General features: G+C 41.7%; 1 protein-coding gene across 1 annotated transcript in view; it reads left to right on the top strand.

The window, feature by feature from the left end:
* The window catches only part of grid1b (glutamate receptor, ionotropic, delta 1b), a 739,432-nt gene that overhangs the window by 653,337 nt on the left and 67,599 nt on the right, over window positions 1–18,496 (top strand). Inside the window, 1 exon segment of the mRNA XM_051939963.1 lies at window positions 17,055–17,156. Within this exon segment, the coding sequence (XP_051795923.1) occupies window positions 17,055–17,156 (102 nt within the window).

Genomic DNA, 18,496 nt, shown 5'->3' on the forward strand with positions numbered 1-18,496 from the left:
TGACATGAAGCACAGTGGTGGTAGCATCATGACGTGAAGCACGGTGGAGGCAGCATCATGACATGAAGCATGGTGGACGCAGCATCATGACATGAAGCACAGTGGAGGCAGCATCATGACATGAAGCACAGTGGAGGCAGCATCATGACATGAAGCACGGTGGACGCAGCATCATGACATGAAGCACGGTGGTGGCAGCATCATGACATGAAGCACAGTGGAGGCAGCATCATGACATGAAGCATGGTGGAGGCAGCATCATGACATGAAGCACAGTGGTGGTAGCATCATGACGTGAAGCACGGTGGAGGCAGCATCATGACATGAAGCATGGTGGACGCAGCATCATGACATGAAGCACAGTGGAGGCAGCATCATGACATGAAGCACGGTGGACGCAGCATCATGACATGAAGCACAGTGGTGGCAGCATCATGACATGAAGCATGGTGGACGCAGCATCATGACATGAAGCACAGTGGAGGCAGCATCATGACATGAAGCACAGTGGAGGCAGCATCATGACATGAAGCACGGTGGACGCAGCATCATGACATGAAGCACGGTGGTGGCAGCATCATGACGTGAAGCACGGTGGAGGCAGCATCATGACATGAAGCACAGTGGAGGCAGCATCATGACATGAAGCACGGTGGACGCAGCATCATGACGTGAAGCACGGTGGACGCAGCATCATGACATGAAGCACGGTGGACGCAGCATCATGACATGAAGCACGGTGGACGCAGCATCATGACGTGAAGCACGGTGGACGCAGCATCATGACGTGAAGCACGGTGGACGCAGCATCATGACGTGAAGCACGGTGGACGCAGCATCATGACGTGAAGCACGGTGGACGCAGCATCATGACGTGAAGCACGGTGGACGCAGCATCATGACATGAAGCACGGTGGACGCAGCATCATGACGTGAAGCACGGTGGACGCAGCATCATGACATGAAGCACGGTGGACGAAGCATCATGACATGAAGCACGGTGGACGCAGCATCATGACATGAAGCACGGTGGACGCAGCATCATGACGTGAAGCACGGTGGTGGCAGCATCATGACGTGAAGCACGGTGGTGGCAGCATCATGACGTGAAGCACGGTGGTGGCAGCATCATGATGTGAAGCACGGTGGTGGCAGCATCATGACGTGAGGCACGGTGGAGGCAGCATCATGACGTGAAGCACAGTGGAGGCAGCATCATGACATGAAGCATGGTGGACGCAGCATCATGACGTGAAGCACGGTGGTGGCAGCATCATGACGTGAAGCACGGTGGTGGCAGCATCATGACGTGAAGCACGGTGGAGGCAGCATCATGACGTGAAGCACGGTGGACGCAGCATCATGACGTGAAGCATGGTGGGGGCAGCATCATGACGTGAAGCATGGTGGGGGCAGCATCATGACGTGAGGCACGGTGGTGGCAGCATCATGACGTGAAGCACGGTGGAGGCAGCATCATGACGTGAAGCACGGTGGACGCAGCATCATGACGTGAAGCACGGTGGTGGTAGCATCATGACGTGAAGCACGGTGGAGGCAGCATCATGACGTGAAGCACAGTGGAGGCAGCATCATGACGTGAAGCATGGTGGACGCAGCATCATGACGTGAAGCACGGTGGTGGCAGCATCATGACGTGAAGCACGGTGGTGGCAGCATCATGACGTGAAGCACGGTGGAGGCAGCATCATGACGTGAAGCACGGTGGAGGCAGCATCATGACGTGAAGCACGGTGGTGGTAGCATCATGACGTGAAGCACGGTGGAGGCAGCATCATGACATGAAGCATGGTGGACGCAGCATCATGACGTGAAGCACGGTGGTGGTAGCATCATGACGTGAAGCACAGTGGAGGCAGCATCATGACATGAAGCACGGTGGACGCAGCATCATGACGTGAAGCACGGTGGTGGCAGCATCATGACGTGAAGCACGGTGGTGGTAGCATCATGACGTGAAGCACGGTGGAGGCAGCATCATGACATGAAGCACGGTGGACGCAGCATCATGACATGAAGCACGGTGGTGGCAGCATCATGACGTGAAGCACGGTGGTGGTAGCATCATGACATGAAGCACGGTGGTGATAGCATCATGATGTGAAGCACGGTGGTGGCAGCATCATGACGTGAAGCACGGTGGTGGCAGCATCATGATGTGAAGCACGGTGGTGGCAGCATCATGACATGAAGCACGGTGGAGGCAGCATCATGACGTGAAGCACGGTGGAGGCAGCATCATGACATGAAGCACAGTGGTGGCAGCATCATGACGTGAAGCACGGTGGAGGCAGCATCATGATGTGAAGCACGGTGGAGGCAGCATCATGATGTGAAGCACGGTGGTGGCAGCATCATGACGTGAAGCACGGTGGTGGCAGCATCATGACGTGAAGCACGGTGGAGGCAGCATCATGATGTGAAGCACGGTGGAGGCAGCATCATGATGTGAAGCACGGTGGAGGCAGCATCATGATGTGAAGCACGGTGGTGATAGCATCATGATGTGAAGCACGGTGGTGGCAGCATCATGATGTGAAGCACGGTGGTGGCAGCATCATGACGTGAAGCACGGTGGAGGCAGCATCATGACGTGAAGCACGGTGGAGGCAGCATCATGATGTGAAGCACGGTGGAGGCAGCATCATGATGTGAAGCACGGTGGAGGCAGCATCATGATGTGAAGCACGGTGGTGATAGCATCATGATGTGAAGCACGGTGGTGGCAGCATCATGATGTGAAGCACGGTGGTGGCAGCATCATGACGTGAAGCACGGTGGTGGCAGCATCATGACGTGAAGCACGGTGGTGGCAGCATCATGACGTGAAGCACGGTGGTGGTAGCATCATGATGTGAAGCACGGTGGTGGTGGCGGTATCATGATGTGAAGCATGGTGGTGGCGGTATCATTGTCACGTGTTAAGTGATAGGGGTTAGTGTTTATTACAGACTGTGCTTTGAAATCAGTACATTTTATGATTTTGTTGCTGTTTTTCTGGATGAGTTGCAGATAAATAATATAAAACAGATTAGGCTCACAAACAGTACTAAAGGAATTAAAGCTGACTTCACCTTGACAACAGTAAAATGTTGCTCGTGATGTTTTAATGCTGTTATAATTACGTTAAGGTTTTATGTTTATCCTTCTTTAATGACTTAATTCACAATGAAAGGGAAAATAAACACATTAAAACCCTGCAGACAGATGCATTCAGCTGAAAAGAGACCGGATTTAGTTATTAAGCATCTAAAAGATGTCTAATAAAGTAGATTTAATTGAAATATTGCTTGTGTTTAGACATTCAAGCATGAATAAAAACGTCATAATTTACATAATAAACACCAGCACTACTTGAACTACTGTTTTTTTAGTAGAAACTGGGCGTTAAAGGGCATTGTTTGCGATCACAGTTTGATCTGCTTCTCTTTGGCCTCTGGGTCGCTGTTTCTGAGCAGCTGTGTTCGATTAATCGTGCCTGCTGGGTGAAACGATGCCGGATAAACAGGTCTGTTCTCTGCCCACAGTAATCACACTCCATCAACAGACTGAAGCAGACATTCAGTTTCTGTCCGCACTGTGACTGACAGCTGATCTCTGGCACTTCACCGTCACAAAGCAGCGACTGGGAGCTGTAAGTCAGCCTCTAAAAGTCACTCTAAATCACCAATCAGAGCCCAGGATGAGGAGGAGGAGGTGAAGGAAATAAAAAGCAGGGGGAGGTGAGAAACGGTGGCAAACGCTGGCATTTCACCGGCCGTCCACGGCAGAGTGAGCTCCAGAAATACAGCCGGCCTAGCCTTTCTCCTGACAGCAGGGAGAAGAAAAGAGGCCTGACATTTGAGGAGAAGGAGAGTAGCGAGGAGGGCCGGAATAATGCATGAGCGGCGGCGAGGCAGAGATTTATCCGCCGTGTCTGACCTCCGCCGGGACGAGAGCACGGCGTTCAGACAGAAGCTGCATGTGGAACCAGAATAAAGGACTTCTGGGCTGACAGGACACAACACGCCGTTCCTCAGGCCTCCTGAACTGACAGTGATTTGATTTAAGCTTCATCAGAGAGTCTCTTTTAAACTGAAACCTCCAGAACCAGCAGAGTGTCGTCCAGACATGAACATCGTAAACTCACATGACCTGTTGGCTCTTCATGGACCCGTTGTGGCAAATCTCATTTTATACTCTGACAATATAGAACCACAAATGCACTTTTATTTGTTATTTTTAGCGCACAAGGCCACACACTATAGTAGACATTATTCTGACTGCAGTCTGAACTAAACAAGTTTGTTTCCTTCCATCTGGAGATTGTAGTAATCTCTGTACTACTGCAATATTTTATGTATAATGGTACTTTAATTGGTGGTAGTATCATGATATGAAGCACGGTGGTGGCAGCATCATGATGTGAAGCACGGTGGAGGCAGTATCATGATACGAAGCACGGTGGAGGCAGTATCATGATACGAAGCACGGTGGAGGCAGCATCATGATACGAAGCACGGTGGAGGCAGCATCATGATACGAAGCACGGTGGAGGCAGCATCATGATACGAAGCACGGTGGAGGCAGCATCATGATGTGAAGCACGGTGGTGGCAGCATCATGATGTGAAGCACGGTGGTGGCAGCATCATGATGTGAAGCACGGTGGTGGCAGCATCATGATGTGAAGCACGGTGGTGGCAGCATCATGATGTGAAGCACGGTGGTGGCAGCATCATGATGTGAAGCACGGTGGTGGCAGCATCATGATGTGAAGCACGGTGGAGGCAGCATTATGATGTGAAGCACGGTGGTGGCAGCATCATGATGTGAAGCACGGTGGAGGCAGCATTATGATGCGAAGCACGGTGGAGGCAGCATCATGATGCGAAGCACGGTGGAGGCAGCATCATGATGCGAAGCACGGTGGAGGCAGCATCATGATGCGAAGCACGGTGGAGGCAGCATCATGATACGAAGCACGGTGGAGGCAGCATCATGATGCGAAGCACGGTGGAGGCAGCATCATGATACGAAGCACGGTGGTGGCTAGGGATGTGCGCGACTAGTCATTTAATTGTTTAACCGCCTACTCATTTATTAAACGTTTAGTATTTTACTAGTCGGTTAAACGTTTTTTGGGCCTTTATATAGGCCTTCAAAACCCATTCTCACATTGTGCAGAGACTCACTGAGTACTGCTTGGTGTGTATTTGGTTCACTTTTGCAAAGTGACCAACCCATGTGCAATGAATCATGACAAAATGACAACTCATCATTATCTCAACTACCAGGGCACTAGATCATCAGTAAATCCACAATGAATAATTACAACCCCCCTACAAGTAGAATTCTGCCTACATTTCTACCTCAGAGTTTCTATTGACTGTCAGTATAGTTTGTTCCGTTAGGTTAGGTTGAAGCTTCCTCCACTCTCTGTGACGCCTTTATTGTGTTTGTAAGAGGTCTATGTGCACATTTTTACAAAGAAAGCAGCTCACACTTTCATTGGTGCTTCCAGGAATCAGTCTGAGCTCTAAATCTGCAGCAGCTCGGTCAGAAAATAGAGCCGGACATCCTTTATAGCGAAGAATGAAGTTCCCTTTGGAAATCATTTCCCATCTCCTGCAGAAGGTGGAGAGTATTCACGGTTTAATCCTCACCCAGCAGGAGGCGCATTCAGACACTTCAGTGGATGAAAAGACGTCAGGTCAGGCAGCAGAAGTTGTAAGAGTTTCTTTCTGTTACATTTCTGACAGGCCTCTGCAGTAGTTAGAGAAGGTGTCGTGTTCTGATCTCTGTAAAGCCTGTGAAGGTTCTGGTCTGGTGTCTGACGGGCTGAGATGCACCAGAGGGCTGTTTGTGTTGGAGAATCCTGATTTATTCTGCTGTTTGATCATTACAAGCTGATGTGGAGGCTGAAATGTCGTCTCCTTTATTTGGCATCTGCACATCTCTTCCATGAACTCTCTACTTGTTGCATTTTTAAAATTGGCTCACGACAAACGAGGCTCGTCCAGCATCATGAAGCTCATCTGAGGAGATTAAAAGTTTTATTATTGTGATTTATGGAGCCGCTGTTGGTTTGTGATGAGATAAATTCTTGTGTAAAAAGCACCAAAATAATAACATAAGAAATGATGTGCCTAAAAATAAAATAAATCAACTAGAATAAGACTAGAATGAAAATGTTATATGGCAGTTATGATGAGATAATGAGTAATATCAAAATGAAAATGAAATATTGCACCATTGAAATGAGATGTAATGAAATACTGCACATGAAAATGAAATATATCACTTTAAAAATGAGCTGAAATGAAATATGCACAAAAGAAAAATTAAAATGAAATGTTGCACTTCAAAAATGAGTTGAAAGTGAAATATTGCACCTTAAGGAGTAAGATGAAAATGAAATGAGAACAAAATATTCCACTTGAAAAAATGAGATGACAATGTTATATTGCACCAAAGAAATTAGATGAATTGAAATATTGCTGCGGAAAAATGAATGAAAATAAAACATTGCACCAGAAAAAAACAGATGAAAATGAAATATTGTGCAACAAATGAGATCAAAATGAAATATTTTGCCTCGAGAAAGAGATGAAAATAAAATAATGCACCTGAACAATGAGATGAAAACAAAATTTTGACCATGAAAATGACATATTGCACCTTAAAAAAGATGAAAATAAAATATTGCACCAGAAAATTTGACAGAAACAAAATATTACCCTCAAAATGAGACGAAAATTAGACATTGCACATTAGTTTGGCAATGTTGTTCATGAAACTGGAAGAAAATTGCACACGTATTCAAACTATTGAATACAAACTACAAAAATGAAAATTAAATATTGTGGCAAAAAATCATAGAAATGAAATATTGCACATGAAAGTGAAACATTACACCTAAAAATTGAGTAAATATGACAAACATTGAGATAAAATGAAATATTGCACATTATTTTGACAATGTTGTACATAAAAATAAAAATAAATTGGGCATGGAATCACTGTGTTGTACATGTAAATAAAATATTAGATGTGAAACTGAAATACTGAGAGATAAAAATGTAAAATGTTGCTCATTACATTAACAAAGTTGAGCATGAAAGTTTAAAAGATTTGCACGGAATCAAAATACTGATGTATTTTAGTGCAATTTTAATATTTTGTGCATTTAGAAGTAGGGCTGGATCCGAATATCCGAATATTCGTTCGCTATGGCAGTATCCAGATATTAATTTTGGTATCCGAATACAAATTACGGGGCGGAACGAATATCCGGATATTCGTTTTTAATAGGGCCCGAATATTCGGAGGCCAGAAACCACTATTCAGGCCAGCCCTATTTAGAAGACGATGTGATATCTTTATTTTTCTACTCGTGTGCATTATAGTGATTTTTCCACTGTCAGACGGATTTGTGCGTTTGTTTATTTGTTTATTTTTACATTTTTCTACATATAGAATAACCTAATATTTACACATATTTGTGGTTTATTTCTATTCTTTGCACTCCTCCCTTCGCTGCTGTACCTCTGCATGTTTCTCAGGCATTTGTGGGTTTCATAAACAGTGATCTTATCTCACACCTGGAAGATGACTGAGCGTTCTTTAGCCGCCTCACTGATTAACGTGCAACTCTGGATGGTAAAATCGGTTAATTGCTCACAAAGTAAAGCATGTTCACCTGATAAAATCTTTAATTAGAGCGTAATGGTCAACATCGTTTGCGTCCATTTTAAAACCGCCTTGTATAATTTTAATTACAGAAGCATAAATTAAATTAGAGGCCGTGTGTTTAATATTTAAATGTCTGAACATAGCCATGCAGCACATCCAGGTCTGCTGTTTTCATTTAAAGTTTATTAAAACTGCATTTTAAGGAGAACAGGGGACATAAATAGGAATTAATTGGCCAAAACGAGGCGGCTGTAAAATGCTGATCCTGTAATGAAACAGCAAACGTCCCTCAGCAGTTTTCTAGGAGAACATCGCATAATTCTGTTGTCTCCTTTTCCCTCATTACCGGCTCGGAGCTACATGGCCATCGTAAGTCAGAACAACGAGCCGCCGTTAGAGCGACAGGAAGCTCATCGGGGACCGGCTGGCATTCCCCAAAAATCTATTTCTGCTATTAATAATCGAATAATTGTCAGGAATGATGGCGCCTCTGTCGGCGGCTCGCCCTCTCTGGTGCACTACAGATTGTCTATATTAGTTGTTCTCTGGAAAGTTTAGTTTTGTTCGAGTGCAGTAGAAGAATAAGTGTGAGAATTCTGCAGCTTTGACCCAAAACACAGAGTCAGCGACAAACCGTTCACCCGTCAGGAGCTCACATTTAGGATTATGGCCAGAAAAAGAGATGAAAATGAAATGTAGCACATGAAAATGCAATATTACACCAGAAAAATTAAATGGAAACGAAGCATTGCACCTAGAAAAGAAGAAAATGTCATCTTCTGCAAAAAAAATTGATACAAATGAAGTATTACACCACGAAAATTAAATATTGCACCTGAAAAATGAGATAAAAACAAAATACTGCACAGGAAAGTTAAATATTGCACCTAAAAACTGAGATGAAAGGAAATATTGCAATAGGAAAATGGAATAAAAATGAAATATTGCAACAGAAAAATTAGATGAAGCTGAAAAATGCTCTTAAAAATTAGGTGAAAATTAAATATTGTCCCTAAAAAGGAGACAAAAATGAGATTTTGAAATAAAGAAATAGGTGAAAATGAAATATTGGACCTGAAAAATGAGACTAAATCAAAATATTGCTCCAGAAAAAATTTGATGAAATGTAATATTGCACCAAAGCTCTGAAATACAGACTTTGGTCGACATGTCAGTGACTTTTGAGGCTCTAACTTCAGTAGAATCGGGTGTTCATGGAGGTCTAGGTGTTGGTGTTCTTAGAGGTCCAGATGTTGGTGTTCTTAGAGATTCAGATGTTGGTGTTCATAGAGGTCTAGGTGTTGGTGTTCGTAGAGGTCTAGATGTTGGTGTTCATAGAGGTCTAGCTGTTCTTAGAGGTCTAGATGTTGGTGTTCATAGAGGTCTGGATGTTGGTGTTCATAGAGGTCCGGATGTTGGTGTTCATAGAGGTCCAGATGTTGGTGTTCATAGAGGTCTAGATGTTGGTGTTCATAGAGGTCCAGATGTTGGTGTTCATAGAGGTCTAGGTGTTGGTGTTCATAGAGGTCTGGATGTTGGTGTTCATAGAGGTCCAGATGTTGGTGTTCATAGAGGTCTAGATGTTGGTGTTCATAGAGGTCTAGGTGTTGGTGTTCATGGAGGTCTATGTGTTGGTGTTCATAGAGGTCCAGATGTTGGTGTTCATAGAGGTCTAGGTGTTGGTGTTCATAGAGGTCCAGATGTTGGTGTTCATAGAGGTCTAGGTGTTGGTGTTCATGGAGGTCTAGGTGTTGGTGTTCATAGAGGTCTAGATGTTGGTGTTCATAGAGGTCCAGGTGTTGGTGTTCATGGAGGTCTATGTGTTGGTGTTCATAGAGGTCCAGATGTTGGTGTTCATAGAGGTCTAGGTGTTGGTGTTCATAGAGGTCCAGATGTTGGTGTTCATAGAGGTCTAGGTGTTGGTGTTCTTAGAGGTCCAGATGTTGGTGTTCATAGAGGTCTAGGTGTTGGTGTTCTTAGAGGTCCAGATGTTGGTGTTCATAGAGGTCTAGGTGTTGGTGTTCATGGAGGTCTAGGTGTTGGTGTTCTTAGAGGTCTAGGTGTTGGTGTTCATAGAGGTCCAGATGTTGGTGTTCATAGAGGTCTAGGTGTTGGTGTTCTTAGAGGTCCAGATGTTGGTTTTCATAGAGGTCTAGGTGTTGGTGTTCATAGAGTTCCAGATGTTGGCGTTCATGGAGGTCCAGATGTTGGTGTTCATAGAGGTCTAGGTGTTGGTGTTCATAGAGGTCCAGATGTTGGCGTTCATAGAGTTCCAGATGTTGGCGTTCATGGAGGTCCAGATGTTGGTGTTCATAGAGGTCTAGGTGTTGGTGTTCTTAGAGGTCCAGATGTTGGTGTTCATAGAGGTCCAGATGTTGGTGTTCTTAGAGGTCCAGATGTTGGTGTTCTTAGAGGTCCAGATGTTGGTGTTCATAGAGGTCTAGATGTTGGTGTTCATAGAGGTCTAGGTGTTGGTGTTCATAGAGGTCCAGATGTTGGTGTTCATAGAGGTCCAGATGTTGGTGTTCATAGAGGTCTAGGTGTTGGTGTTCATAGAGGTCCAGATGTTGGTGTTCATGGAGGTCCAGATGTTGGTGTTCATAGAGGTCCAGATGTTGGCGTTCATGGAGGTCCAGATGTTGGTGTTCATAGAGGTCCAGGTGTTGGTGTTCATAGAGGTCCAGATGTTGGCGTTCATGGAGGTCCAGATGTTGGCGTTCATAGAGGTCCAGGTGTTGGTGTTCTTAGAGGTCCAGATGTTGGTGTTCATAGAGGTCCAGATGTTGGTGTTCTTAGAGGTCCAGATGTTGGTGTTCTTAGAGGTCCAGATGTTGGTGTTCATAGAGGTCCAGATGTTGGTGTTCATAGAGGTCAGTGTGTTCACAGAGATCTAGATGTTAGTGTTCATAGAGGTCTAGATGTTCATAGAGGTCTAGATGATCATAGAGGTCTAGATGTTGGTGTTCATCGGGGTCTAGATTCACATTTAAATCTCAGATGGCGCAGCAACTCTTTTCCTGAGTTCTGTCCTCTTCGACTTGGACTGACTCAGGTAAAACAAAAACAGGAAGTATGTTTATGAGTTCTTTAAAAGAAACTACACTTTTTAGTGTTGCACTGAAATGTAGCCCAGTTTTAGAGCCTCCAAAGCCCAAAACGCCACATTTGTTTGACATTAAGAGAAGCACCAAACATGACTTTAATATCGCAATTTGATTTTATTACATCTACTGTCGTCTAATGTGCTCCACGACGTTACTGACGTCTCCTGGGACAGCGGAGGCATCTTTAAAGCTGTAAAAGTCTCATTTCTGCCCCCCAGAAATCAGGCGTCCCAGCGACTCGGCTGTGTTTTAGGAAGCCTCATTACAGATCCAGAGGGAACGGAGATGCCGTTCTCTGATTCTGTCTCATTCTGTCTTTTCTTTATTGGTCGATGGCGGCGGTTCAACAGTTCACAGGAGAATCAGGGAAGACCGGAGTTTGGAGATGATTTATCGGTTTGTGTTAATGAAGAATCTGACACACTTAAAGACAAGCGAGGGATTGAGATCATGTAAAGGACAGCAGCTCTGAGAATAGAGCTCATTATTAAACATTTCTTTTTTCATCTTCCGCCTCCCCTTTCTTCATCTTCATCCTCATCGCTGAGCCTCCCAGTGTTTCCTGCAGCTCCTGTTGCCATGTTTGTTTGTATGTTTGTTTGTTTGTGCGGTGTAAGCAGAGCTGGATGTTGTTCAGGCTGTAAAATCCTTCGAGGCAGATTTTGTGTGACACAGATTGCTGGACTGGACTTCTTTATTTCTGGTTCTCACTGAGAAATAAACAGCAGCAGTGATGCTCAGCCTTTTTGGAAAATTAGACGTAATTAAAGCTGCAAGCACCGTTGGATGGATCCTCGCATCTCTGCTGGTCAGCGAATTCAAGCATGTCCAGCAGGTGGCGCTATGACTGTTGATGTATATCGGCCATTGGATGTGATTAACTCGCCTGCTCATGCTTCTATCTGCCTGAAACTTGTCATGTATGATCAGAGTTTGGCTCTAGACAGCACCAAAATTCTGCTGGTGGCCATTTCCACGTCCTCAGACTTTTGTGGAGCACTTTGTTAACTTTTGATCATCCATGCCTGGCATACATCTTGACCAAATCTGAGCTCTGTCAGGGTTACCCTGTTTGAGTTTATAGCTTTTGAAAATGTCCAAAAATAGGCCCAAAATCATCCAAAATGCGTCACATAATTCAAAATGGCCGACTTCCTGTTGTGTTTTGGGCATGGGTGTCAATTGCAGTTTTGTGCGTCTTGACGAGTTACATATGTGTTCCAAATTTCATAAGCCTAGGTCACATGTACTGGTCATAATAAATGTTTGAAATTTTACAATGACTGCATAAGACGCAAAACAACCAAATTGCAACTCAAATGGCCAAAATGTGACGCAAAAAGATCGAAATGGGACACAAAATTACCACAAAATTACCACAAAGTGACACACAATTAAATTCAACACAGAACAACCAAATTGTGATGCAAAATGACGTAAAACAAGCATGAAATGACACAAAATGACCAGAAAATGAAGAAAGTTATTGGCCTTGAAGAAGCATTGTTTTCGTTTTATAGTCTAAGATCAAATCTAGTCGTCTAAAAATGCATTTTTAATTGTTAAGAAGTAAGATTTTGTAGTGTAATGGAATGATACCGTTAAGATAGCATGCGTAGTACAAACTGTATTTTCTAAAATCTGTAATTATCACTGAAGCTTCAGTCGTCTTAATAAACTCTACATCATCATTAGTGCTGCCATTTGTTGCCGTCGTGTTGCGTTGTGTTGTTATGCGACCCTGGATGGCTGTTTGCAGCTTAACGATGTAATTAAGACGTTCTGTCAGACTAATCAGCTCTTCTCTTATTCTTCTCTAACATCAGTGACTCTCTTTGATTGTTTTTTTTCGTGTTTTCACGCCGACGCACTACTCAGTAATTCCGCAATAGAAAGAGTCTCCCAATAAGTCGGTGTAATTATAAGAGAGGGAATAAAACGCTTAAGTGGTGCAGTGTGGATCAATAAATCTGTGTGGATGCAGCAGCTAATGTTCAGGCTGGTTTTTGGGTGTGTTTCCATGGTGACAGGGATGGTCTTCATCAAAATGACCACAAAAAAAGAAAGTCAGGCACGAACGAATGCGGAGCTTTTGTACAGCGTGTTCAGGAAGACGGCGGCTCTGACGGCAAGCATCTGGTTTAAAAACACAAAAACGGACAAAAATCAAAGAGGAGGCTGCAGCCAGGCGAGACCGGATGCAGACCTGTTTACTTTGAAGAGATGATTCCTGGTTTTAGACAAAAAGTTTAACTGCAGCATTGAAAATCTAAAAAATTCATATCGGTTCTAAACTTAGCAGGCAAACAAAACAACGCCAGGCTTCATCACAAACCAAATCTGAGCCTAAAATACATCAGAATCACTTTATTCTACCAGTCTTCTTTAAAACTTACCATCAAATTAAGTGAATGTGACACAAAACCACCAAAAGATGATGCAAAATGACTGTAAAAAATGTAAAATGACCACAGTGTGACACAAAAGGACCTCAAAGTAACCACAAAATGACAAAAAGCAGCCAAACTGCGATGCAAACAACTGTTTTGTGTCATAAAGAGACACGAAAGGACCACAAAATAAGGTAAACGTGATGCAAAACAACCAAATTATGACATGTGACGCAAAAGAACCAAAACCGGACACAGAACAATTAAAATGCAACACAAAACAACCAAAATGTGATGTAAAACAACAAAACTGTGACTGCTGAAAGATGTAAAACAACCATAAATTGACACAAAAGAATCACAAAATTAAGTAAACGTGACACAAAACGGCCAAAACGTGATACAAAAAGACCAAAACAGGACAAAACAACCTAAAAAAGACCAAAAATGACCAATAAAAAGCAAAGAAACAACAGAAAGAATCAAAGAATGACTACAAAATGACAAAATGACCTAAAAATGACCAAAGTAGGACAAAACACAACCTAAAAAAGACCAAAAATGACCAATAAAAAGCAAAAAACAACAGAAAGAATCAAAGAATGACTACAAAATGTCAAAATTACCTAAAAATGACCAAAGTAGGACAAAACACAACCTAAAAAAGACCAAAAATGACCAATAAAAAGCAAAGAAACAGAATCAAAGAATGACTACAAAATGTCAAAATGACCTAAAAATGACCAAAGTAGGACAAAACACAACCTAAAAAAGACCAAAAATGACCAATAAAAAGCAAAGAAACAGAATCAAAGAATGACTACAAAATGTCAAAATGACCTAAAAATGACCAAAGTAGGACAAAACACAACCTAAAAAAGACCAAAAATGACCAATAAAAAGCAAAAAAACAACAGAAAGAATCAAAGAATGACTACAAAATGTCAAAATGACCTAAAAATGACCAAAGTAGGACAAAACACAACCTAAAAAAGACCAAAAATGACCAATAAAAAGCAAAAAAACAACAGAAAGAATCAAAGAATGACTACAAAATGACAAAATGACCTAAAAATGACCAAAGTAGGACAAAACACAACCTAAAAAAGACCAAAAATGACCAATAAAAAGCAAAAAAACAACAGAAAGAATCAAAGAATGACTACAAAATGACAAAATGACCTAAAAATGACCAAAGTAGGACAAAACACAACCTAAAAAAGACCAAAAATGACCAATAAAAAGCAAAAAAACAACAGAAAGAATCAAAGAATGACTACAAAATGACAAAATGACCTAAAAATGACCAAAGTAGGACAAAACACAACCTAAAAAAGACCAAAAATGACTAATAAAAAGCAAAAAAACAACAGAAAGAATCAAAGAATGACTACAAAATGACAAAATGACCTAAAAATGACCAAAGTAGGACAAAACACAACCTAAAAAAGACCAAAAATGACCAATAAAAAGCAAAAAAACAACAGAAAGAATCAAAGAATGACTACAAAATGTCAAAATGACCTAAAAATGACCAAAGTAGGACAAAACACAACCTAAAAAAGACCAAAAATGACCAATAAAAAGCAAAAAAACAACAGAAAGAATCAAAGAATGACTACAAAATGTCAAAATGACCTAAAAATGACCAAAGTAGGACAAAACACAACCTAAAAAAGACCAAAAATGACCAGTAAAAAGCAAAAAAATAAAACAAACAGAAACAATCAAAGAATGACTACAAAATGACAAAATGACCTAAAAATGAGACAAAAATGATCAAAGTAGGACAAAATACAACTGAAAACAGACAAAAATAATGACCAATAAAAAGCAAAAAAAAACAACAGAAAGAGGCAAAGAATGCCATAAAAGTGACAGAGACCAAAATAGTACAAAATATGATTAAAAAAAGACTAAAAATGACCAATATGAAGCAAAAAACAGAAAGAGGCAAAGTATGACTAAAAACTGACAAAGTTTACCTGAAAAAGAAACAAAAATGACCAAAATGAGACAAATAAATAACAAAAAGAGACAACAAGCAAACAAACATCCTATAAAATACGACCTTCCCTGACCATCATATGCATTAAAGCTGAGGCCCTACTGTGTTAATCAGCTAATTTAGTATTACAGAATTATTATAACTACAGAACTTAACCTAATATTAATAAACAGACTAAGACCCTACAATCTTATTAATTATGGAGATTAACCTGAAATAGTTAAAATCCAATGATTACCTTTGTTTTTCTTGTTAATTTTTAATTTTTTGTGACGGAATCAGGCCCGAGATGTTTCAGCTTCCTGTGTATTTTTTCTCTCCTGTATAATGGACAGTTATTATTCCAACAACATGCAGAATCACCGTTATTATTCCAGAACAGGATAATATCTGACGAGGTGGACGCGATGTTTCTGTAGGAACCCAGTGAACCTGGAGCTCTTTGGGTTCTGAGAGGATGTTTGAGGCTTTCAGACCAACACGGCTTTTTCTTTTTTTAACCTAATTAGGTCAGGTTGGTTTTGTGTGTGGCTGAAAATGTGATGAATGGGATGAATGGAAGCCGCTGGAGTGGGCTGTTGGCACGTAGATTACTCTTAATTCTATGTTGGGTTTTTTCCCCTGGCCTTATTCCACCGCACTCGTCTGGAACAACCACAATGTGACACAAAAGGACCACAAAATGACATAAATGTGATACAGAACAGAAAAATGGGAGGCAAAAAGATCTAAACGGGACACAAAAGGACCACAAAATGAGTAAATGTGATACAGAACAGAAAAATGGGAGGCAAAAAGACCTAAACGGGACCCAAAAGGACCACAAAATGAGTAAATGTGATACAGAACAGAAAAATGGGAGGCAAAAAGACCTAAACGGGACCCAAAAGGACCGCAAAATGACATAAATGTGATACAGAACAGAAAAATGGGAGGCAAAAAGACCTAAACGGGACCCAAAAGGACCGCAAAATGACATAAATGTGATACAGAACAGAAAAATGGGAGGCAAAAAGACCTAAACGGGACCCAAAAGGACCACAAAATGAGTAAATGTGATACAGAACAGAAAAAATGGGAGGCAAAACGACCTAAACGGGACACAAAAGGACCACAAAATGAGTAAATGTGATACAGAACAGAAAAATGGGAGGCAAAACGACCTAAACGGGACACCAAAGGACCACAAAATGGCAAAACAACCAAAACGCAACACAGAGCAACCAAATTATGAATGCAAATGACCAAAATGTGACACAAAACGTCCCAAAATGTCATGCAAAACAACTGCAAAAGATGTGAAACAACCACAGTGTGACACAAAAGCAGCACGAAACAATAATACAACCAAAATGTGATGCCAAAAGGCCAAAACAGGACATGAAATGACTATGAAATGACATCAAAATGAAACACAAAACAACCAAGTTGTGACTGTAAACAACCAACATGTAACACAGAATGTGACTGCAAGCGACCAAAATATGACACAAAACAGCAAAAATGTTACACAAAAAGACCAAAATGTGATGGAAAATGACTGCAAAAGATGTAAAACAACCATAATGTGATAAAAGGACCACAAGGTTAAGTAAACATGATACAAAACAGTAAAATTGTAATGCAAACTGTCCAAATGAGACACAAAACAACCACAAAAAGACCTGAAACAACCAAATTGTCGTGTAGGTTTAGTTTGCAGCCGTCCTTCTGGATGGTCACCGCTGGTTTTCATTGATGGTGTTGGGTTTCCTCCCAGGAACGTTGACTCAACACAAATGAAATTATTAAAACCCAAAACCATGTTGACCCTTCGTTTATTTACCGCCTGCTTCCTCTTCTTCTGTTTTTTCTGCAGCTGGCGACCTGGGACTCGGTTCACGGCCTCAACGGAAGTCTGAAGGAGAGTCGGATAGAAAACGGGATGCAGGGAGTCACCGTCAAAGTGGTCACCTTACTGGTAGGTTCCAGAAAAAGGAGAAAACAGACTGGATTTAACCAAGTTTAACCTGAGAAGACCTGAAAACCTTAGAGGACCTGAACACCTTAGTGGACCTGAACACTTTAAGGGACAAAAACCTTAGGAGACCTGAACATCTTATTAGACTTGAACATCTTAGAAGACCTGAACATCTTTCAAAGAGGGCAAAAAGACTGGTGTAAAGACTGGTGTAATCAGATCAGATGCAATCAGTGGACTATTTGGGAGACCTGAACACCTTTCGAAGACCTTAGCATCTTTGGGGACCTGAATATGCAATATGACAGATGAAAACAACCAACAAACAAAATCAGTTGACTTTTTTTTTGGACTGGAACAAGTGACAGAAATTAGAAAATGGGCTGAAAACACAGGAGAGGTTTGGTTCACTTGAACTTTTACTGCATTTACAGGCTAAAAATCAGCATACCATAATGTATGTTGCATATTTCATGTATAAAGAAATTAGCCAGAGCTCAGAAATGACAGTATAGTATTAGAACGTTTAGTTTAATTTCTTTCTTATTAACAATTAACCTGGACAGTTTGTGGTGTTGTATCCTTGATACAGACCAGGGCCGTCACTAGGTTTTAAGGACGGGGGGGCTTAGCCCCCAGGAGATGCACAGGATGTGAGTGAACGTTTAATTTCACAAACAGCTAACAAAAACTGAGAAATTGCTTTTCCACTTTTTGGACAGATTTAGATTTATTCAGAGATACTTTACTGTGTAAATGTTTTAGGCCACAGTGGCCATGACTTCTGCTCACAATAATTCAGAGCTGCCAACTTGTGACCTCAGAGTGAGGTTTGGTCTGTGTGTGATGCTGGTGGGGGGTCTGGGGTCCTCCCCCAGAAAATTATGAAAATTATTGATCCTATTTCCTGCATTCTGGTGTAAATTAAATTTTGCCCTTTTCAAATCTTATTATAGAGATAACATTAAGGGATAATTGAAAAAAAAAAACCCTGAGCTTAAAAAAAACAGAAAAAACAGAGCAAGGGCAGGTAGTATTGAAAATGGTTTTTCATGTAAAATATGGATGAAAGTTCTGTGGCTGGATGAGCTCAACACATTTCAGTATTTTCCATAAATATCTGCATAACTGAAATAACTCCAGCAACCACTTTGTAACTTTTGTCTTGGAGGATTTTAATGCACTCAACAGCTTCAAGTTGACCACATCAGCAACTAAACAATAAAAAGTGCTGAAGCAAAAACAAAACATGTCTTCATAACTTAAATGATCCATTCACTGAACAGAATTACAATCAGACACTAAACTCTCTATTAAATGTCAAAATAATCCATGTGACT

The sequence above is a fragment of the Acanthochromis polyacanthus genome, chromosome 19 (genome assembly GCF_021347895.1).
Source record: "Acanthochromis polyacanthus isolate Apoly-LR-REF ecotype Palm Island chromosome 19, KAUST_Apoly_ChrSc, whole genome shotgun sequence".
Classification (NCBI taxonomy): domain Eukaryota; kingdom Metazoa; phylum Chordata; class Actinopteri; family Pomacentridae; genus Acanthochromis; species Acanthochromis polyacanthus.